We start from the raw sequence: 22,705 nt of genomic DNA on the forward strand, positions 1-22,705 counted from the left end.
ATTAGTTTCTATTCTGGGAGTTAAATTTTTCAAGTATAAAAATGAATTATAGCATATTAATTTGAGAATGATGTTGAGAGATCATTTAATGTATCTCAGTGCCTTTAGTTTGGACTGTATCTAAACATTCTATTAATTACAGAGTTAATACTCATTCCAGACATTATTAGTAAAAATAATATTGTAGGCAAGAAGCTTTTAAAAACTGATTCATTAAATGTTTATAGAATAGCCATTTTTCTCTCATGAGTGAGCAGTTTATTTCCAGAGAATAATAGAACTTGCTAAGCTCATCATAAACATTAGAGTTATGCCTATTTAACATTTATTGAACATGAATACTGATTTAGGCTTTAATGTTTTTCATTAAAATGAATTGATTTCAAATTAGGGTCTTACATAACCTTATTCCTCCTTATGTGCAGTTTATAAGGAACTTAAATGCTTTAACCTATTAACAGACATTGATGAAATGTGATATAGAATGTCAAGGGTACTAGTTTCTTAGTTTATGGAAATGATCCTAGTGCTCTCTTAGTAGCATGTACCAGTGAGAGCTGTTGAAGCAAAAAGGATGCATTATTTTGTTTAAGAAAGAGATTAATAATTTTCTAGTATAAGAGTGTCCTCAGCGAAGTAGAGAAAATTAGATACAACATGAAAATTCAGAAGTAGAATTGTGATTACTATACTTTGTTGACTTTTTTCCTGTTGTTGCTTTTTTTGCCAAATAGTTTCTTTAAAAAAATACGATTATAAAGTTGACTATTCCCTTTTAAAAATAATCGATCTCCAAATTACATAAAGAAACAATTTTTGTGTTACTTGAAATGGTATGACTATATGTCTAGCTTATGAAAAATTGGGAGATGGGCTCTTGTAACCAATATTTTGTAACCATGTTTCATTTTTAAGAATTACGATAAGTTCTCACTTAAAATTGTTAATAGGTTCTTGGAAACTAAGATGTTAAGCTAAATGACATGTGACAAAGCCATTTTTTTCCTCGTCAATGGTACGACAAAACAATGCTGAACAAAATTATATTCAAAAACCAGCTGCACATGGTCCTTAAAGTCCTTCTCTTAAAGTCACAGTTTCCAAGAACATTATCCAGTGTCACAGTATGTATGACATTAAGTGAGGACTTGCTGTATTTACAACTGAGGAATGATTTTTCCTTCCTTTAACATGGGCATGATAAAGGTACCTATATCTTAGAAATCTATGAGGATTAAATACATGTAAAGTACATGGCACAAAGTAATGCAGTACATATTAAATGCTCAATAGAAGTTGTTATTGTTTTTGGCTTGATTAGATTACATTTACTCATGTACTATATAACTTGAGAGAGATTGGTTTGAAAAGCATGAGGGTACTAGGCATTTGGGGTATAATTGGGTAAGAGAATTATTTTAAAAGGGAAGTTATCAGAGTCAATATTGCCCTGCTTTATATTATTACTTAAACCATCAATGTCCATGGGACCTTAAAACCAAATCATTAAAGGTTGTTTACTCTATCTGATGCTGTTAGAAAAACTTGGTCTCATGGACAGCTTGTATGTTTAGGAACTGATAGTTTATTTTTTAAAAAAACCTTTAGCATATCTAGAAAACCTAGCATAGATAGAAATAATTTTGGATTGACAAAAAGGGATGTATGACAACCTCAGCAGCTAACAGCTAATATACAAATATCATCAATAATTTACAGACATTTCCATAAATATTTGCTAACTGAATGGTTGTGCTGGATCATGGTAATGATAATCTTTTAGTTCATTTGGATTCTTTTTGCCTTCTCAGGAATGTTTTAGGATAAGCCATAATTTCTGATAATACATACCAGTGGTCACTATACAAATATTTGTGTACACATTTTCGCAGTGAATAATGTTTAAAAAAGGAAGATAAAGTTGACACTAGGGCTCCTTTTAGTTTATATATGGCCATTATCTTATTAAATCTAATAGCAGCCTGCACAGAACCAATATAGTTATCCCTATTTTATAGATGACAAAGCTGAAGTTCCAGAGGGTTCAAATTTATATCTGAAAAAACTAGGAATTTAAGCATTGTTCATGTGTGTTTTAAGAAAATATTTGCATATTGTATTTAGTTTTAGTAAGAAACTTGAGAGGATTGTAAAGGGTCTCATAGGGAAAAAATAACTGTCTGAATACAGGGGGAATGAATGGACATCGTTGAAGCATTTGACTGAGTTGAGAAATCATAGGAAAGAGAGCTGTATTCTGAAAGTGACACATTTCCTATACACCTTTCACTTCTCATTTTTATGTTCATTATCAGACAATTCAGAGAAAGCTGTCTAAAGGAGTATATATTAGTTCAATTTACTTTTATTATGTATACTTTAAAAAATTGTTCTTTTGAAGATATTGAGTCTTCTTAAAGACTTAAATCTGTTATTTAAGTTATACCTGAAGTTAGAGATTTTCACCTTTAAATAACAAACTCTGTCGTTCCCCGTGCCTCCCTACCCCCACACACAGCTGGTCAAATTTATTTGCGTAGGGTTAACTGAAGAGGGACCTGATCTTTTCAAATTCTCTATAGGGGTAAATGAAGATACACAAATATATGGTAGTTTCTAACAATCAGAAAATGAATGATGTTTCTTACTGCACCATACAAGTGGGGTTTACATCAAATTCTTGCTTTATCAAGGAAGTACTTACCCTGTCACAGTATTTTAGAAAAAGTGCTAGTGTAATTGTTAACATTAAGTAAACCAAATAAAGATCTTTCTCAATGGTGAAAAAAATCTTTTACTGGATATTTGAAATCATCTGAAAGTTAGGTAATAGATTGTATGCAACGTTACTTGTGTTCCAAATTATTACTTGATCACCACTGTTGTATTTGAGTTGTAATAGATCAAGGTACATTAATTGAGCAAATGCTTATGTGTTTTACTGACATTCAGTTTTTAAGAGATACATCCGCAGAACACATGGTGTTCTTGGCAGGACTGTTAGAGTTAGCCGCTTTTCCAATAATGGCCTTAGTTGTAATCACCTGTTGAATGTATGTTTTTCTACTTAGTATTTTTGAAAGACTGTATCTAGCAAACATGGTGTTACTAAGAATGTAAGAATGAATACAGTGGTTCAGACCTGGTAACTATCAGGGTGAGAAGCAAAAGGATTTTGGTCTGTTAGGAATATGCCCATATATCTCTTAATAAATTTCAGTAAATCTGTTTTCTGTGATCTAATCTGAATATAGTTTTAAACTTCTATTATGGAAAATTACAAAAGTAAAGAGAGCAAATTAGTACACCTACACCTAAAATTAATACACCTAAAAGTAAAGAGAACAGATTAATTTTTTTTTATTTTATTTTACTTTAAGTTCTGGGATGCAAGTGCAGAATGTGCAGGTTTGTTACATAGGTATACGTGTGCCATGGTGGTTTGCTGTACCTGTACCTATCAATCCGTCATCTAGGTTTTAAGCCCCACATGTATTAGCTATTTGTCCTGATGCTCTCCCTCCCTCCCCTCCCCTTGCCCCCAACCCCCTGACTGGCCCCAGTCTGTGTTGTTCCTTTGCTGTGTCCATGTATTCTTGTTACAGAACGGGTTAATTAACTTGCATTGTCATTTTTGTTTTATCTGTTGCTTGTCCTGTCTTTTGTTTTGTTGGTAATATTTTTGAAGCAAAGCCTAGACATCATCTCATTTCACTTGAAAATCCTTCAGTATGTATCTCTAACAGATAAGGACTTTTTTTGTGTTTGTGTGTGACAGAGTCTTGCTCTGTTGCACTGGCTGGAATACAGTGGCATGATCTTGACTCACTGCAACATCTGCCTCCCTGGTTCAAGCGATTTTCCTGCCTCAGCCTCCGAAGTAGCTGGGACTACAGGTGCAAGCCACCACACCCAGCTAATTTTTTTTTTTTTTTTTTTTTGTATTTTTAGTAGAGACAGGATTTCACTATGTTGGCCAGGCTGGTCTCAAACTCCTGACCTCAGGTGATCCACCCTCCTCGGCCTACCAAAGTGCTGGGATTACAGGCATGAATCACCATGCCCGTCCAGATAAGGACTCTTAAAAGTTAACCTCAGACTCCGTCTCAAAAAAAAAAAAAAAAAAAAGGCCGGGCGCGGTGGCTCAAGCCTGTAATCCCAGCACTTTGGGAGGCCGAGACGGGCGGATCACGAGGTCAGGAGATCGAGACCATCCTGGCTAATACGGTGAAACCCTGTCTCTACTTAAAAATACAAAAAACTAGCCGGGCGACGAGGCGGGCGCCTGTAGTCCCAGCTACTTGGGAGGCTGAGGCAGGAGAATGGCGTAAACCCGGGAGGCGGAGCTTGCTGTGAGCTCCGATCCGGCCACTGCACTCCAGCCTGGGTGGCAGAGCAAGACTCCGTCTCAAAAAAAAAAAAAAAAAAAGTTAACCTCAATAACAGATGAAATGTTTTATGATCTCTTTAGAATTCACTATCATTAGTTTATCTTGAGTAGTTAAATGAGCTTATTAAATACTGATTAAATTTTTTTCCTAAAATATTGTTTCAAGGAAGAGCTTGGCCAGTCAGAATATGTGTATTATTGATGGTATGACATGAGAGCAATGTAATTCATGTTTCTTAAACTAGGTTATTACATGATAGTAGGTCCTTTGAACATAGGCTTCTAGTTTTTTTGTGTGTACCATAGTACCTTGTGGTTGTCTTGTGAATCCTGTGATACCCTTTTTTGCAATATAGATTGAACATCCCAAATCTGAAAATCCAAAATCTTAAATGCTCCAAAATCCAAAACGTTTCAAGCACCCATATCATACTCAAAGAAGATCTCATTGAAGCATTTTGGATTTTCAGATTTGAGGTGGCTCAACCGTGAGTATAGTGCAAATATTCCAAAATCCAAAACAAATACGAAATTTGAAAGACTTCTGGTCTTAAGCATTTCGAATAAGTAATACTCAATCTGTAATGTTTAAATGTTTTTTAAATGCATAAAATATATAGAATAACAAAGGAAATCAGTTACATTGAATTAAAATTATCAAAATATTAAAGTTGTGATATATGTGTTTATTAATGAATTAAATAACATGATCGGGCTTCAGGTTCAAAAACTATTGTATTTTCTAAATAGTAATAAGCATCAGCAATATTTTGAGATGTCTGTAATAGTGATATAAAAATATGTATGCTTCATATTAGTTCAACCATTGTGGAAGACAGTGTGGCGATTCCTTAAGGAACTAGAACTAGAAATACCATTTGACCCAGTCATCCCATTACTGGGTATATACTCAAAGGATTGTAAATCATTCTACTGTGAAGACACATGCACACATGTTTATTGCAGCACTATTCACAATAGCAAAGACTTGGAACCAAACCAAATGCCCATCAATGATAGACTGGATAAAGAAAATATGGCACATATACACCGTGGAATACTATGCAACCATAAAAAAGGATGAGTTCATGTCCTTTGCAGGGACATGGATGAAGCTGGAAACCATCATTCTCAGCAAATTAACACAGGAACAGAAAACCAAACACGACCTGTTCTCATAAGTGGGAGCTGAACTATGAGAACACACGTACACAGGGAGGGGAACATCATACACTGGGACCTGTCGGGGTGGGGTTAGGGGAGGGATAGCGTTAGGAGAAATACTTAATGTAGATGATGGGTTGATGGGTGCAGCAAACCACCATAGCACGTGTTATACCTATGTAACAAAACTGCATGTTCTGCACATGTATCCCGGAACTTAAAGTATAATAATAATAAATGTATGTTTCTATTAATGACAAAATCTTATATACTGCTTATACTGCTAATACTGCTGTGGTTGGTTTACTACATTCATAATTTAAGGAAGTATAAATTTCAGCTGAACGTTACTGAAAATTCAGGAACTTTTCTTTTCTATTCAAGTGTATGGTCATCTGCTTTAGAAAGTATTGGTTTTTGTTTTTTTTTAGAGTTCATAGATGGCTCAAGCTACTGCCACATACTCTGCTATTTTGGTTTTGTCCTTGTTATACCACTCTTGAGTTTTATTCTATCTAATTGGTCCTAGTTTATTTCAACTATAAAAATTGAGTCGGCCAGGTGTGGGGGCTCACGCCTGTAATCCCAGCACTTTGGGAGACCAAGGAAGGTGGATCACAAGGTCAGGAGTTCGAGACCAGCCTGACCAACATGGTGAAACCCCATCGCTACTAAAAATACAAAAATTAGCCTGGCGTGGTGGTGCACACCTGTAATCCCAGCTACTTAGGAGGCTGAGGCAGGAGAATCACTTGAACCCAGGAGACGGAGGCTGCGGTGAACTGAGATCACTCTGCTCACTGTGCAGTGCCACTGCACTCCAGCCTCGGTGACAGAGCGAGACTCCATCTCGGGAAAAAAAAAAAAAAAAATTCTTGAGTCAAGAGCTCTATTTCTTAACATTTTAACATAGCCACTCAGAAATTTAGTTAGGGGCTTGCATCTGAAGGTGATGGAGTGTTTTCTTAGATTGCGAAGGGAAGGAGTAAAGTTCCAGAAACAGATGCAAACTGTGAGAAGGGCAGTTTTGTTCTTCTGTCCTGAGGATTATATTATGTTCAGTTAGGAAGAGTTTATAGAGATTATTTACTTAAAGGAATGTGAAAAATGATATGGAAGATCCTGTTTTTAAAAAGTATATACATTTGTTATAGTTCATGAAGCTATTCAAATACAGTGTCCGGCTTGATTATTACAACCCCAGGAAGTATTAATAGATTTGACAGGATTATTATTCCCATCTATTGGGTGAGGAAACTGAGGTGTGGCTGGATTTTTGAAGATAAATAGCTACAACCTTACATCTTCAAGGTTGTAATTTATTGCTTTTTCAAATTACATACCCAATCATTTTATTAGATGTATGACTTTTCTTAGGACTAAACATGAATTTAGAAAAAACAGCTTTTATATTTTAGATAGAATCTTTAAGTTTATTTTATATTTCCTAAAATGTTATTAAAACCTCATTTGATTAAGGGTTGTAGTAGGGGATTGTTAGGGCTACTTTCATGACCTTAAACTGTGCACCAGTTAAGTAATTTTACCCTAGTTGATTTGCCATGAGGATACTTTGGACTTTGATAAAAGGGCCAATTGTTTGGTCACTTTCTTTTCATTTTTAAAACTGCTGTGTTGGATAATCACTCAGTAGTACATACATAAATGCAGTGTTTATGGCTATTAGTGATGGGGAAAAATCACAAGGAAATTTGATTATCTTACAACAGAAGGTAGAGTATATATGAGTACAAATTTGGAATACATTTTTTAAAGGAGGCAAATAGTAGATGCTCAATAAATATTGGTCAATACCATTTCTAAAATTAATGAATGAGTTAATTGATGTTTATGAGTTATGCTATTAGGAAGTAAAGATACAAGCATGAAAATATGGTGATTCCAGGATGACACAGTGTATGTAAATAGATTACACTACACTAGGTTACCCCATAATGAGACACATGTGTAATTGGTTTCAGTAAAATTCATACTGATTCAAAATAAACCCTTAATATAGGAGTTTTTCAGTAATTCACTAAAATCAAGTGAAACGACTATCTTTGATGCTTTTGGAGCTTTTAGTACTATTTTTCAGAATTTTTATTATGATGATTTGCCATATTTACTTCTCTGTATTTTCTCAGTAAGTGCCATTTGAGCGGTATGGACGGCAATTCTGTATAGTTTCAGAGGAATGAGCTGCCATTTACTAGAATATTTGTGGAAGAATCGAGATATCTGCACCTTAAAATATGGCACAATCTAGCAAATCAGAAACGTGTGGGGAGACATTCTAGACAAATGGAATATATTAAGAACGTGTGGAGGAAATGTTTAAAAGTAATTTTGATTAGAACAGAAGGTGAAGGCCTATACTCTTCTAATTGGCATATGCATTCTTGTGAGGGCAGAACTGTATGGGATGTGCAAGTCCTCAGGATAAACATGACACATCTTCTAGGAGCATCACTTTTTAGAATACTTGGGGGAAAATAAATATTTTTATGTGAAGTTTTTTTTTTGAGACAGAGTCTCACTCTGTTACCAAGGCTGGAATGCAGTGTTATGATCATGGTTCACTGCAGGCTCGACTTCCCGGGCTCCAGCGATTCTCCTGCCTCAGCCTCCCAAGTAGTTGGGATTAGAGGCACCTGCCACCGCCTCCAGCTTATTTTTGTATTTTTTGTAGAGGTGGAGTTTTTCCATGTTGCACAGGCTGATCTTGGGACTCCTGGGTTCAAGCAGTATTCCCGCCCCAGCCTCCCAAAGTACCAGGATTACAGGTGAGCCACTGCAGACGTGAAGATAGATTTATAAAGTATAAAACACAATTCACATGCAATTTTAAAGTAAAATTCTAAGATTTAAGCTAAGATCCAATAAGATTCTGAAAGGAATTTGTGCATATAGTAAGTTATTTTATCCTGTAACTCTAGAACCTAAAAGGATTTGTTTTCATTATCCTCTGCTCTTATACTTCTTCAGTAGATGAGCTTGAAAGACACAGGTCCAAGCAGTATGCAACCATTACAAATTTATTTTCAGAAGATTGACAGGGAGAGGGACATAAAATTAGGAGGAAAGAGAAGACTAATATAATCTAGCACTCAAGTTAAAGACAGACTTTGGGGAAGAAAGCTTATAAAATTAAGAGATGTTTCAAGAAAAGATTGTGTTGAACTCGGTGGCTTATACAAAAGAGGTAGTTTACAAAGTTGAGTGAAAAGCTAGAGATGTCTTCCAGGTTTCAGGCCTCTGTGACTGGGAACATGCTGGTCATATTAATGGATATAAAGAAGTGAGGAAGATGCTGTGAAAGAGTCGAAAGGAGGGAAAGGTGAGTAGAAAGAGATAGCAGTAGCAGTCAGGGGCTGGTGAATTATTTATTTTTTTGAGTCAGTCTTGTTCTGTCACCCAGGATGGAGTGCAGTGGTGTGATCTCAGCTCACTGCAACCTCCGCCTCCTGAGTTCAAGCAATTCTCCTGTCTCAGCCTCTTGAGTAACTGGGACTATAGTCACATGCCACCACACCCGGCTAATTTTTGTATTTTAAGTAGAGACGGGGTTTCACCCTGTTGGTCAGGCTGGTCTGAAACTCCTGACCTCAGGTGATCCACTTGCCTCGGCCTCCCAAAGTGCTGGGATTACAGTCATGAGCCACTGTGCCCGGCCTGTTATTTTTGATATGTTGAATTTGAGTGAAGTATAGGGTATTAAAGGGAGAAATGGCAGATAGGCAATGTAAGAAGGGGAACTGGAAAGAGACTTGGGATGAATACGTAGATTTTGGAACTTTATTCGTGGTAAATAGATGAGCCTGTGAGAGCAGATAGAATGTCTGAGAGTCAATGTAGAAAAGATGATTGAAGGTTGTCCGTTGGCCCACAGTACTAAATATGAGAAAGGAATAGGGTTATAAAGATGAATTCAGGTAAGGGATAATCCATGGAGAGTATAGTATTGTGAAAGCAAAATGAAGGTCAAGTTTGAAAAAAAGATATTCACATTAGTAAGTAGTAGAGAGATGAAAGGGAAGGTAGACTGAGAGATCAAAGGGGATTAGACTTTGCTTAGATTAGACAACTGTGAGTTAGTGGTGGAATTTGAGCACTTTAAGCAAAGTAGTGAGGACAGGAGACAGTTGTGTGAACCGTAAAGAAAAGAGCTCCTTTCTCCTGTTCTACCAGAAGTATCTTTCTAGTAAAAGAAAGCTTTGTATGGGGAAAAAATCTAGTTTACTACTCCTAAAAGGAACAAAATGAAACATGTCCTATGAGAATTTTTTTTTTTTTAAAGGAAACCAAATAGAGGAAGCAACTCATATATTAAATAATGAATTATTTTGCATTTGAAATTGTCCAATTTTGGGGGAAGAGAGGAGCTATTTTAGTATTCTGGCCCTAAAAAAATCAATGTTAATTTCGACAGCTTAGTCTGTGGTCCTGAAAATTATGGATTATTTTTACCTTTATTATTTTGCACTTTTCTGGAACAAAATATTTACATAGGATTCACATAAATCATGTATATCTTTTATATATGTGACATAAAAATATACATGACATGTATATTGGATAATTTGAAATACATAATGCTAAATATTGACAAAGGTAGGTCACCGTATAACTTGGGCACTATATCCTTTAACAAATGGGTTTAATTTAAAATTTCTGGCCGGGCGCGGTGGCTCAAGCCTGTAATCCCAGCACTTTGGGAGGCCGAGACGGGCGGATCACGAGGTCAGGAGATCGAGACCATCCTGGCTAATACGGTGAAACCCCGTCTCTACTAAAAAATACAAAAAACTAGCCGGGCGAGGTGGCGGGCGCCTGTAGTCCCAGCTACTCGGGAGGCTGAGGCAGGAGAATGGCGTGAACCCGGGAGGCGGAGCTTGCAGTGAGCTGAGAGCCGGCCACTGCCTCCAGCCTGGGTGGCAGAGCAAGACTCCGTCTCAAAAAAAAATAAAATAAAATAAAATAAAATAAAATTTCTTACTGGTAGTTTTAAAAAATACATTTAAAAATAAATTCTGACTATACTGTGGTAAAAAAAATTTGCATCTAATCTTTAGGGATTTAGGGTTTAAATTACTTAAAAATAACAATACATCTTTTGTGATGTCAATAAAAATGCAAGAATAATTTAAATTTCTATAATTTAGGGGACTGGGTCTTTATTTATTGAATTTTAAACATATATACATACTTGTCAGGCTGTTTAGACATTCAGTAACTTGTTACAAGGTTTATTTCTGCTTGAAAACCTACACGAATATATTAGAATCACAGAATATTTAGGGAAAATATAAACTTTAACTCGATGTCACCAATATGTTCATTCCTATCGTAATCTGACAAGATACGTTTACAATTACTTGTTTTCATAGTATTAAGTATTAAAATACACAAAATGTATACAGTATATATTTTAACAAATATGTTAAGGTATAGTGATACCTCATATTAAAGTCAATGTGACTTAGTATTCATCATCTCCATTTGTTTAAAAGACAGTGAACCTATTTTAATACAGTATTTAATCCTGCTTCATTAGGTTTCATAAATAAATCATATCAAAAATTTACGCCAGATTATTTTGTAGCAAAATGAGGCATCAGTTTAAAAATGTATATTACAGATTTTTACACATACTCTGTGCTGACAATTTTTAGTTTTGAAATTAATATTACAACAAATTTAAGAACTGTATAATTATCAGTACTCTGTATTTAGTCAAGTTTAGAGTTTTAACAAGAAAACTAGTTTTTTTTTTTTTTTTTTTTTTGAGACGGAGTCTCGCTCTGTCACCCAGGCTGGAGTGCCCGATCTCAGCTCACTGCAAGCTCCGCCTCCCGGGTTTACGCCATTCTCCTGCCTCAGCCTCCGGAGTAGCTGGGACTACAGGCGCCCGCCACCTCGCCCGGCTAGTTTTTTGTATTTTTAGTAGAGACGGGGTTTCACCGTGTTAGCCAGGATGGTCTCGATCTCCTGACCTCGTGATCCGCCCATCTCGGCCTCCCAAAGTGCTGGGATTACAGGCTTGAGCCACCGCGCCCGGCCTGAAAACTAGTTTTTTAAACTGGGAAAGTTGTGATATTAGCTCATATGATGACTTAAAAGTCTCTAAATTTTTTATTTAGAAAAGTTATTTAGTAAGTTCACTTATTGATTATAATTTAGATTGTGACCATCTAAAATTGATTCCCACATCACAAAATATAAAACAAATAGCATTGTAAGAATTTTGATTGAGAAATGTAAATGGTATTCTTTTAAGGTTATGTGATTGTATGTTTAATCTTAAATTGACAGTGACTTTAAGATAAAAAAATCTATTTCTCAAGCCTTCTCTTAAGGATTTAATACCAGATTATTAAACCACATTAACTTGGAATGAGTTTAATGTTTAATTTATTGCCTTTTAAATTTGCCTCAGTTCATTCAAAGCTTTCTGAATCTGTTGGATGGATCAACATTTTGGTTGATTTTATAGAGTATAACTTTCCATTTTGAGACTTCCAGGATAATCCTCTTCTCCGGTCTGGCTTAGATTTTGCTCTTGGTTTGTTATATTTACCATTTAGGTTGTTTTCTCCACACTCATCATGCCACCACCAGCCTCCTAAAGGAGATAGATACACAGTTTAGTGGGTACAGACTCGTATGTAGTTACTGTTGCTGTATTCCCCCATGAGTTTATCTTCCTTTTTTATAAATATTGTGTTTTAGTTGCATGTATCCCAGTTTTAAATAATCTGTATAAGTTCCAGTTTTAAATAATCTCTATAAATAATCTGTAAACCACCAAAAATAGAAAATCTGAGGAAGATTAGAGGTAAAATACCTGGTTGAACTAGAATGAACACTTTCATTATAGTTAAGAGGTTTTCATCTAGAGAGAAAACACTTATTTGGGATTTGGATTTTTAAAAGTTGTCATTGCAGATAATAGCTAATAATATGGGCAGATACTTTGAAGATATGAAAATAAAGTATTGTTATCAGAAAAAGATACCTGAATAACTCTCTGGACAGCTGAAGTGTCCTTTTGCCTTGTGATCCCAAGTAGAAAACACCAAATCTTTGTTTTCCGGGATTGCATTGGGGACATTGCCAGTAATCTTAACTACATGTAGCGTATAGTTGGTTTCGTAATTTCCCAAGTAAAAAGAATATTCAATATAATGTTTGTTGTCTTTCCAGTCTTCCAACTCAATTCGTAAAACGTAATTAGATTGCTTCACTATGGAGTATATCTTCTCTAGGCCCAACCAAAATTCTCCTGAAAAGAAAAGTTTTAAAAATCTGTGAATTATTAACTACAGGTTGGACACTGACAGTTTTTTTAAGTGTTTTTTATTGGTGCAACTAATTGAGTTGTTTAGTCTTGAATCCCCTGATCAGAGTATCTTAAAATAATACCTTTTAAAACAATTTTATTGAAGATATCTATATGCACAATAATGTTAAAAATATTAATAGAACTGAAAGTCTGAGTATCCTTTCTATAATGCATATTACAAGACATATTTCACCAGTGAAGTGTGTTACATTATTATAGATATTTTAAAGTCTCGTCATTGGTAGAGGAATATTTTCTTGTAAGTCTTTATATGGATAAACTTTACTATCAGGTATTTATTAACATCCATATACAGTCAAGAGATTTTTGTTAAGTATTCCCAGAGACTTGAGTAATAATAATGTCATTTTTTTCAAGTGTAAACCTGGCCTTTGGTATTTGCTTAATATATGTTTTCTTTGTAGAAAAATACAGGAATAAATTTTAAAAATCATTTTAAATGAAAAAGCATGGTTCTTAATAACTTTTTTCTATAATTTTAAAAATTATTTTTATTTGGAATTAAAAACATAAATAACAGATATAAATAGATTTTTTATCACAATCCTTTTTATTAAAGTATTTAGTAAAATGCTTAATAAATTACTGTTTTCATTAAACAGTCACTGTTGTCTTATTGCTATTGAGTTAGTAGGAAGCTTCATTTTAAGGATTGCTGGTAAATACAAGTACAAATGGGTTAGTTTCTTACCAGAATTAAGTGAGTATTCTCGACTTACCTGTCAGCCTTTTATTTTGGGGTTACACTCACTATTAGAAGATTTGGAGCTACAAAACATATCACGGAGTATACCTTCTAGATAGGGCTTTAACTGGTAGTTTGAATACAAAATTTTTAAATGGTCAAATAGTACTGAGCATTTAAAAATTTGGTACAATAATGAATGTCTTCTACTTTATAAGTGAGTACTTAGACATCATTCATGGATTTTTGTATGTGGTTTTTGGATTTTAAACATCTGTTATTTTATCTTGCTTATTTAACATTATTTATTTTGTAATCAGAATAATTTGCATTGAGTTAACTAATTCATTATAAGCCACACATTCTATATATTATATTTAAATAATTGAAATTTTAAAATTTATACTGTATGTCTGAGTTTCCTGGTCCTTTTAACTTCCAATTAATTGATATGTAAAACGTTAATGAGAGAATAGAGTGACTAATGCTAGGAGTGGTTCTTTTCACAGCTTATTTGTAACAGTTACTACTTATATAACATTTAATCAGAATTGTCTTTAATAGTTATAGTTATGATCATTATAAGCCATCAAATTAAATTGTGATAAGTATATTTAAGAACAGACATGTAACTGTGATAAATATAATTCAAATAATAACAGTTGTAATAAATGTAATTTACTAACAAATGTGTAATTGTTTGATAATAAATTATATGAAGGCTGAGACTGCTGCTCCTTCATTACTACTTTTCCTAATGCCCGGTCCACAATAGGTTCTCAGTAAATATTTGTAGATTAGCAAATGAATGAATGATTGAATGTAGTCACCTTACCATCAAGCCTCCCAAAACCATATTTGTAGTTCTCCCACGTTTCATTGAAGTTTTGTGATCCATCTATTCGATGTTGAATTAATGTCCATGGACTACCTGAATATAATGAATGAAATCATGTATTTTTAGTAGATTGATATTGACAGATGTAAATAACACTTTTTTTGTTTGTTTGCTTGATTTTAGTTGGTGGCTTTGTAAGGTAGTTTATTAATGTTATGGCAATACATTTTATTATTTATTATGGTCCCAAAAACTTAAGTGAAGGGCAGTTAATGAATTTTGGAATAGTAAACTTATTGATAATAGTCACTTCAGATTATTTTAGAGGAAAAGGAGAATATTGAGTAAATGCATAAATAAACAAGATAAAAGTATTAGATTTATACTAATACTCATATTATATATATTTCATATATATATGTATAAAACAATTATAAACAGGTTAATCTTCCTAATACGTACTGAGTAACTTGAACTAACTACTGTCTATTCTCCTTAGACAGGTTTTACCTGATATAACATCACAGTAGACATGAAAAACTTGAGAGTTGCTGGGTCTGATGGCATACATGCCACTTATATGTTCACCTCTATTGTAAATGGTGGTACAATCAGCAGGAATGCCTAGAATCAATAAAATGTTATTACATCAGATTTAGTAATAGGAATAATATTTTTGGAGCTTGAGATTTCACTTGACATTTTATGAAATTGTGGCAAATGTAGCATTTTTTTCAATAATGTTTATGTTAAAGCATTTTTCTTAGATGGCACGTTATTTAAGAATGTAAGAATCATTCTTACCAAACTATTTTCTTTTAAAAAAATTAATTATTTTTTTAGAGACAGAGTCTTGTTCTATCACCCAGCCAGGAGTCCAGTGACCTTTAACTCCTTAAATATTTCAGCACGTATCTCTTAAACAGGAGGTTGTTCTCCTTTAAAGCTGCAATACCATGATCACGTCTAAGAAAATTAATAAACCTTCTATATTATCTAATAAGCAAGTCCATATTTATATTTCTGTGATTTTCTTAGGTATATCTTTTATAGGGTATAAAAAGAACCCCGGATCCAATTTAGGATGATACATTGTATTTGATGGATATCTCTTAGTCTTTTAGTCTAGAACAAGTCCTAAGAGTAGGGAATTTGATAATAATAGCTTCAAGAAGGAAACCCACCAAAGTGTCTTACCATCATGTTTTACATTTCTTATTTCACTCAGCTGAAGAAAGGGAGTAGTTCTTGGTGCTCTTGGCTTGGAAGATAGAGAAATTTCTGTGGGTTCTTGAATATTAGTCATTCTGAGCTGATAAAAGAATATAAATCTGTTTTTTAAAATGATACTGAATACATAATTAGGGGAGATCTGAGTAAGGATGTCAAAAGTACAGTTTGTCTTTCAGTTCATAATGTTATGGTGTTTGATATTTAGATAAACAATGTTATTCAGATTGTACAGATTACCTGTTCTCAAAATATTTAATCAGGGACATTATTTAATAAATTTAAAAAATAAAGCAAGGCAAAAAAATCAGACATTGGTCAGAAAACAGAACAAGGCCAAAAGTAGAGACTGCTTTGCTTAGAATGTTGTAATGTATTTTTTTATATGAATAGAATATATTTGATATTCTGTTCAGATTTTAAGTTTAATAATTTTCAGTTTTAGGTCTTACTGATCTTGAGACCTGTTTTAAAGACATAATACATAATTTTAACCTGGCTTTCTTGATAATTTGATAATTTTTGACCTGTAAACATATCTGTAGACGTTGGCAGTTTGGCAAGTTTATTTGCTTACTTTCCATATATTCAGTAGTTTATCGTTAGTTTAGCAATAACATTTTATTTAAGTGTGTTGGGTTTGCAATTTATTGAATGATAGTTTTTCTCATTGACAGTCAGAAAAGTAGAATATATAATATCTTGCATTATTAGTGTTAGTTTTTTGATCCTGGCATAAATGACATTTCCTAGGACCTTATTTAAAAGGATCTATTGTAAAGTTTACTTGCTGGATATTACTCTTTTCTACTACGTAACTATGTGATTTTAACGTTACTTAAATTTTTAGAGTTTTGTTTTTTTAATTTAGATATGAGAAAGTTAAATCAAATGATCTAACTCTTCTCCCAACTCAGAAATTCATTGTTTTGGTTTCTTCACACATTTTTATTTTTAGACAGAATGTATATTACTGTAGTAACATTGCTTTGGGGAGCAGGTTCATTTAATCATAGTAAAAGATATAATTGAAAAGAATTTAGAAAAATAGCATCATAAGAAGTATGGAAACCAAAAGTAGTTGGTAAAAAACCTTTTAGTAGCACTACTAAAATTATGTTTGCTTAGTGGAAATTGGTAACAATATTTGTTTCATATCTCTTGAAAATCATTTTGTTTACCAGTTTCTCTGAGTTTATATTATTTTTTCTGAATCCTCTTGAATGACTGTTTAAGAGTATTATTAATATTTTTTAACTATTTACTGTATATTAGAATACTTAGATTCTGACATAGCTTTATTCTAAACAAGTGCTTCCCTCTCTCACTTCACCAGTTGTTTACATTGTAGATTAATTACGTTGTTGAATGTTGACCTTTAATTATGAGGCACACTATTTCTAGTAATCCAAGTAATAATAATAATTATAGCACACACTTCTGTGTGAATATGACATTACATTTATTAATTCAACAGAAATGCCTAGTATGTGCCATACAGTATTCTATATTCTGGAGTATATACAAATAATGGAAAATATGAAGATAATGGAAAAAAAAAAACCCCTGTATTCACAGAGCTTACATTTTAGTGCAGGAATAGGAGAGAGAAATAACTAAAATTTATGTTAAATAAAGGTGAGTGTGCAGGAGAAAAGTAGTTAAGGAAGTACAAGTTTTCAGGGATGGGACCAGGCAGTTGTAATTTTTGGTTAAAATTACCTTAAGTGACCTTAGAAATCTTCATTGAGAATTTTATGTTTGATAACGACCCTAAGGGAGATCAAAGAGTGGGCCATGTAGACAAAAGAGCATTCCAGATAGAGGAAACAACAAGGGCAAAGGCTTCGAGGTGGCAGCATGTTTGATGTGTTTGAATACTGGTAAAGCGATCAAAATGACTAGAGTAGAGGAGGTGAAGTCAGTGAGATGATGAAGGGTCAGGTAATCTTGGTCTAAAGAGCCAATATGAGTGAGATGGAAAGCTATTGTGTGGTTTTGAGCAAGGAGAAGCATGATCTAATTTGAATTTTAATAGGATGACATTGGCTGCTATGAATTAATTTTTTTCTTACAATAATCCTGTAAGTTCTCTTACTTTCTTTGTAGTGTATGTGAGGAAACTGAGAGACAAAAAGGTGAAGTAATTTATTCAAGGTCACACAAAGTTTTGGAGTCATGGTTTAAATACAGGTAGTTTATTAGCTTCAGATCCTACAGTTTTAACAGTTAGGCTGATGTGATAATTTTACTCATGATCCAGTTAAAGCTTGTAAATAATTTTAGGATTCAGTGTTTTTACAAACCTGTGTGAAAGATGGGACATACTATTAAAATATTGACTTACCTGATTTTCTATTTCTTTTATTTGACTGTGCTGTTGGTTTAATTGTTTATATTGTTCTTTCACAGTCTGAAGAAGGTCTTTGATGCTATTATCTTGTTTTTCTACAAAAGTCTGGATATAGAGATTAGATTGGTTATAAGTTGCTTTCTTCTTTCTTTTCTATTAGAGTTTTAATTTCCTGTAACACTATCATAATCTAAATTTTTAAACTAATAATGGATTTGAAAAATGAAGATTGGCAATTCCTTCCCCTTGTATGCTTCTTTCAAATAGCATATATTTTTGTTCTTAACATTTTATTTAAATTGTGCTATCTCTAAAATTTGTTTTTCTGAACTTCAATTAAAAGAAAAAGCCCAGCAGCATATTTTAATAGGAATAAATCTTTTCCATTTATTGTATGACTTTAATCTGTTTTAAACACTAGAGAATAGTTTTAAATTTTTTTAACTTTTTACTTACCTTCAGTAATTTGCAATAGTGTAATGACATAGTGTTCTAGATTGTGTTACTTAACCAATTTGTCATTTTCATATAAAATGTAAAGCTTCAAGTCTTTTCATGTATAACATTAGGGAAACAAAAACTAACAAAATTATAATGGGAAATTTTATTTTCTGGAGATTATTTTTCTTGGAAAAAAATAAAGTATTTCAGCAATGCAACGAAGTATTTCAAGTAGCATGCCTTAGAAATATTTTTTTTAAATGTTCCACATTGAAAACATAAACATGAACCCTCTTTATTTTCTACTTACTTTAAGTGAGGTTACTTCTGGATGTTCTGGAGTTTCAGGTTGATTTTGAATTAAGTTAGTTAGTTGCTCTTCTAAATATTTCACTTTTTGTTGAAGTAGAATTTTTTCTTCTAGGAGGCTTTCAAGTTTTGAGTTGAGTTCAAGTGACATATTCTTTACCTCTTCATTTTTGACTTGTAGTTTATATGTAGTTCTTCTCAATTCCTTTTCTTCTTCTTTGATTTCACTGGTTTGCAGTGATAGATCATAAAAAGACTGATCAAATATGTTGAGTTTTTGAAATATGTCATTAATTTGGCCCTTAGTCTTATGGACAAAGTCTTTAAGACCATGTCCCAACTGAAGGAGGCCATTGGCTAAAATTTTTACATCGTCTAACATAGCAAATCTTGATTTTGGCTCTGGAGATACAGAATCAAATGATGAATTGTCTTGGTCAATTCTGGAGGAAATAACTAGAGGAACAATAAAAAGAAGGAGCTTAATTGTGAACATTTTTATCCTGATTTTCAATTTCAAGCAACGTGGAACTGTGTTCTTCTGGAAGCAGACCTAGACTTCTTAACTCTATATATACCAATGTTTGCCACAGAAACAGTAAGGTTGGCAGGTGAATATGGTTAATCATTAAGCCTTGTTAACTTGCACGAATGTAACCTTCTTCCACATTGAGTTACATCAATGCTAAATGAAATCAAAGAAATGAGCAACTAAATAGGTAATTTGAAATTGTATTTAACTTTGCTGTTTTATAAACTGCACATTCAATGATATGGTGACTACCTGTTTTTAAAAGCTGATTTTACTTTTTTATGGTTTTAAGAGATTTACAAGTCAAAAATAAACTTTTTTGTTGAGTAAATTTATTATTAAAGTTGAGGAAAAGAATTAAGTATGTGTTTCTCAAACTGCACTTCAGTTCTTTTGGAAACATTGATCCATCCCAAAAAACACTTTCTCTCTGAAGCCTTTCTCCATTCCTTCAGGTGGTGGTACAGCTCTCAATGCTGTATTCCTTTGGTACTCTGTATAAATCAACGTATAATTATATGCTCCTTATTTTTTGTCACTATAATTGTTAATATGGTTTTTTTGCATCACCTCATATGTCTTAACCATCCTTGTATATTATCACAAAATCCCACATATAGTAAGTTTCATTAAAGACATTTCACTCCCCTTTCTCCACTGTGTTCTGTGTCTCTCTGTTCTAGGCTCTTTTTTTTTTTTTTTTTTTTTTTTGTGAGGCGGAGTCTCGCTCTGTCGTCCAGGCTGGAGTGCAGTGGCCGGATCTCAGCTCACTGCAAGCTCCGCCTCCCGGGCCCACGCCATTCTCCTGCCTCAGCCTCCGGAGTAGCTGGGACCACAGGCGGCCGCCACCGCGCCCGGCTAATTTTTTTGTATTTTTAGTAGAGACGGGGTTTCACCATGTTAGCCAGGATGGTCTCGATCTCCTGACCTTGTGATCCGCCCGCCTCAGCCTCCCAAAGTGCTGGGATTACAGGCGTGAGCCACCGCGCCCGGCTTGTTCTAGGCTCTTTACCATGTGCTTACTGAAAGAAAAATGGATATGTGGTCATCTAGGATCAAACAGAATTGAATCTTAAATACTTTCAATGTCACAAGCAACTTACCCATCATAAGTTTTTCTGAAGTTTGTGAGCTTAGTAACAATTTTGATAATATACATTTAAAAAAATAAAAGATTAATAACTTTTTTTTTTAAAGACGATGTCTTAATATATTGCCCATGCTGGTCTGGAAATATTGGGCTCAAGTAATTCTTTTGCCTTGGCCTCCCAAAATTTACAGACCTGAGCCCAGTCGATTACAGGCGTGAGCCCAGCCAATTCATAATATTTCTAAAAATAAATGTTCCACTGTGCTTCCAACTTAGTGTTAAAAAGAAAAATACTGGCCGGGCGCGGTGGCTCAAGCCTGTAATCCCAGCACTTTGGGAGGCCGAGACGGGCGGATCACGAGGTCAGGAGATCGAGACCATCCTGGCTAACACGGTGAAACCCCGTCTCTACTAAAAAATAGAAAAAAAAAAACTAGCCGGGCGAGGTGGCGGGCGCCTGTAGTCCCAGCTACTCGGGAGGCTGAGGCAGGAGAATGGCGTGAACCCGGGAGGCGGAGCTTGCAGTGAGCTGAGAGCTGGCCACTGCACTCCAGCCTGAGCGGCAGAGCGAGACTCCGTCTCAAAAAAAAAAAAAAAAAAAAAAAGAAATACTAATATTAGTGATTATTCTTATTAAGTGTTCATATAAAGAACTTTGTGAGAAAATAGTATCCTTTAAAACTACTTAATCTTGACATGTTAATATGGTGAAATTGTTAAGAATATGGGTGCTGGAGTCAGACTGTAGTGGGGTCCAAAGCCAGCTCTAGCTGTCTGACCTTGGACAAGTTACTTAACTTCCCCTTGGATTAGTCTCCTCATCTGTAAAGCTGGGGTAAGTATAGTACATAATTCATAGTATTATGATAATTTAACAATAATACATGTAGAGCACTTACAGGTAGTCCTCAAAATGCTAGTTATTATGTCACGTGAAACTAACTTTTAACCTGTGTATGTGTGTGCGTATATATAATCAACCTTACCTAAAATAAATTTTTCATAAAGTTAATATCTTTTTAACACAGGGAAAAGTTTTATCATAATGAATTTCAGTGTAAATTATAAATTGTTACTACAAAATGAACCATTTCCAAATTTCTTTTCTTTTTTTTAGAGACAGGGTCTTGCTCTGTTGTCCAGGCTGGAGTGCAGTGGCATGATCATAGGTCACTATAGCCACGAATTCCTGGGCTCGAGTGAGCCTCCTCCCTCAGCCTCCCAAGTAGCTGAGATTACAGATGCGTGCCAACACACCCAGCTAATTTTTAAATATTTTGTAGAGACTGGGTCTCACTATGTTGTCCAAGCTGGCCTCGAACTCCTGACTTCAAGTGAACCTCCCACATCAGCCTCTCAAAGTGCTGATATTACAGGAGTAAGCCACTGTGCTCATCCCTAAATTTCTATTCTTAGAAATGCCTCTTCATTGTATAAAATAGAGGCTCTTCTTTTTGATGACTCAGGATTTTGGGTATAATAGTTATAGTACAGGTAGTATTAAGGGTTTTGGATGTAATAGTTATAGTACAGGTAGTATTCCATAGTGGTTAAGAGCATGATTCTGGAACAAGACTGCCTGAATCAGAATCCTGGATTTGATATTCTTCAGCTTTGTGACCTTTGGTCAAATTACTTCACATTTCTGAACCCCTGTTTTCTCATCTGTCCAGTGAGAATGACACCTATTTTATAGGGTTGTATAAAGATTAAAAGTTTATATTTTCAAAGCACTTAGAACATTACCTGGTGTGTCATAAACACTACATAATATTATATATTAGCCATTTTTGTAATTAGAACTAATCAATGCATTTGTACCCATAGTATAGTATTTTACTGGTGAAAATTAATTGCATATTAAGATAATGTAAACTGGGAAATTTTGTTATAGTCTAGATTTTTTGAGTTTTGGTCTCCTGTACCTTTTTAAAGAATTATGTCTTTTGATTAGGTTGTGTATGATTTTTAAGTGTCCAATATGGAACCACAAAAGGGTAAGAAAATATTCTTCATTTCCATCTTAGCCTTTACTCTGGTTTGTGTTATGGAATTATAAAAGTGTATGTTGAGCTAGAGAAGAAATTCAAATTTTCTCCTTCTTTGAATAGAAAAGTTACAGTTGTAATTATTGGCCATGAAATACATATTTCAAAACTTCTCTTAACTAAGCTGTCAGCTTTTATGGCTTACAACTCTTGACCCTGATATTTCATCTACCTGCTAGTTGAAGGAGAATATAGATGGGCCAACTTCTCTCCCCTGTTACACTGTAAGCCGTTTATTGGCAAGATTTGTATATGTTTT

The 22,705-nt window shown here is 34.1% G+C and overlaps 2 protein-coding genes across 8 annotated transcripts in view; one reads left to right on the forward strand and one right to left on the reverse strand.

Annotated features, from left to right (window-relative positions):
* DOCK7 (dedicator of cytokinesis 7) overlaps positions 1-22,705 on the forward strand; it is a 233,854-nt gene that overhangs the window by 70,415 nt on the left and 140,734 nt on the right. The window lies entirely within an intron of this gene.
* ANGPTL3 (angiopoietin like 3) lies at positions 11,686-19,352 on the reverse strand. Of its 2 annotated transcripts, XM_010370683.1 has the most exons (7): positions 18,778-19,352; positions 18,021-18,131; positions 15,641-15,755; positions 14,954-15,067; positions 14,441-14,536; positions 12,573-12,839; positions 11,686-12,179 (listed from the first exon to the last, which is right to left on the reverse strand). In XM_010370683.1, exons 1-7 carry the CDS (start codon positions 19,270-19,272, stop codon positions 11,995-11,997), a joined length of 1,383 nt encoding a protein of 460 aa, XP_010368985.1. In that variant the 5' UTR covers positions 19,273-19,352; the 3' UTR covers positions 11,686-11,994. The 2 variants fall into 2 exon arrangements, with proteins under 2 accessions (XP_010368985.1, XP_010368986.1); XM_010370684.1 differs by lacking the exon at positions 18,021-18,131 and having other exon boundaries at positions 11,828-12,179; positions 18,778-19,316.

This window comes from Rhinopithecus roxellana, chromosome 12 (genome assembly GCF_007565055.1).
Source record: "Rhinopithecus roxellana isolate Shanxi Qingling chromosome 12, ASM756505v1, whole genome shotgun sequence".
Lineage (NCBI taxonomy): Eukaryota > Metazoa > Chordata > Mammalia > Primates > Cercopithecidae > Rhinopithecus > Rhinopithecus roxellana.

Excerpts from the sequence above, each read along its gene's own strand:
- ANGPTL3 (XM_010370683.1), bottom strand. The coding sequence starts at position 19,272 with ATGTTCACAATTAAGCTCCTTCTTTTTATTGTTCCTCTAGTTATTTCC. Across the intron at positions 15,756-18,020 it reads TAAAAGAAATAGAAAATCAG|CTCAGAATGACTAATATTCA; the intron begins GTAAGTCAATAT and ends TTCTTTTATCAG. Across the intron at positions 12,180-12,572 it reads CTGTCCAGAGAGTTATTCAG|GAGGCTGGTGGTGGCATGAT; the intron begins GTATCTTTTTCT and ends TATCTCCTTTAG.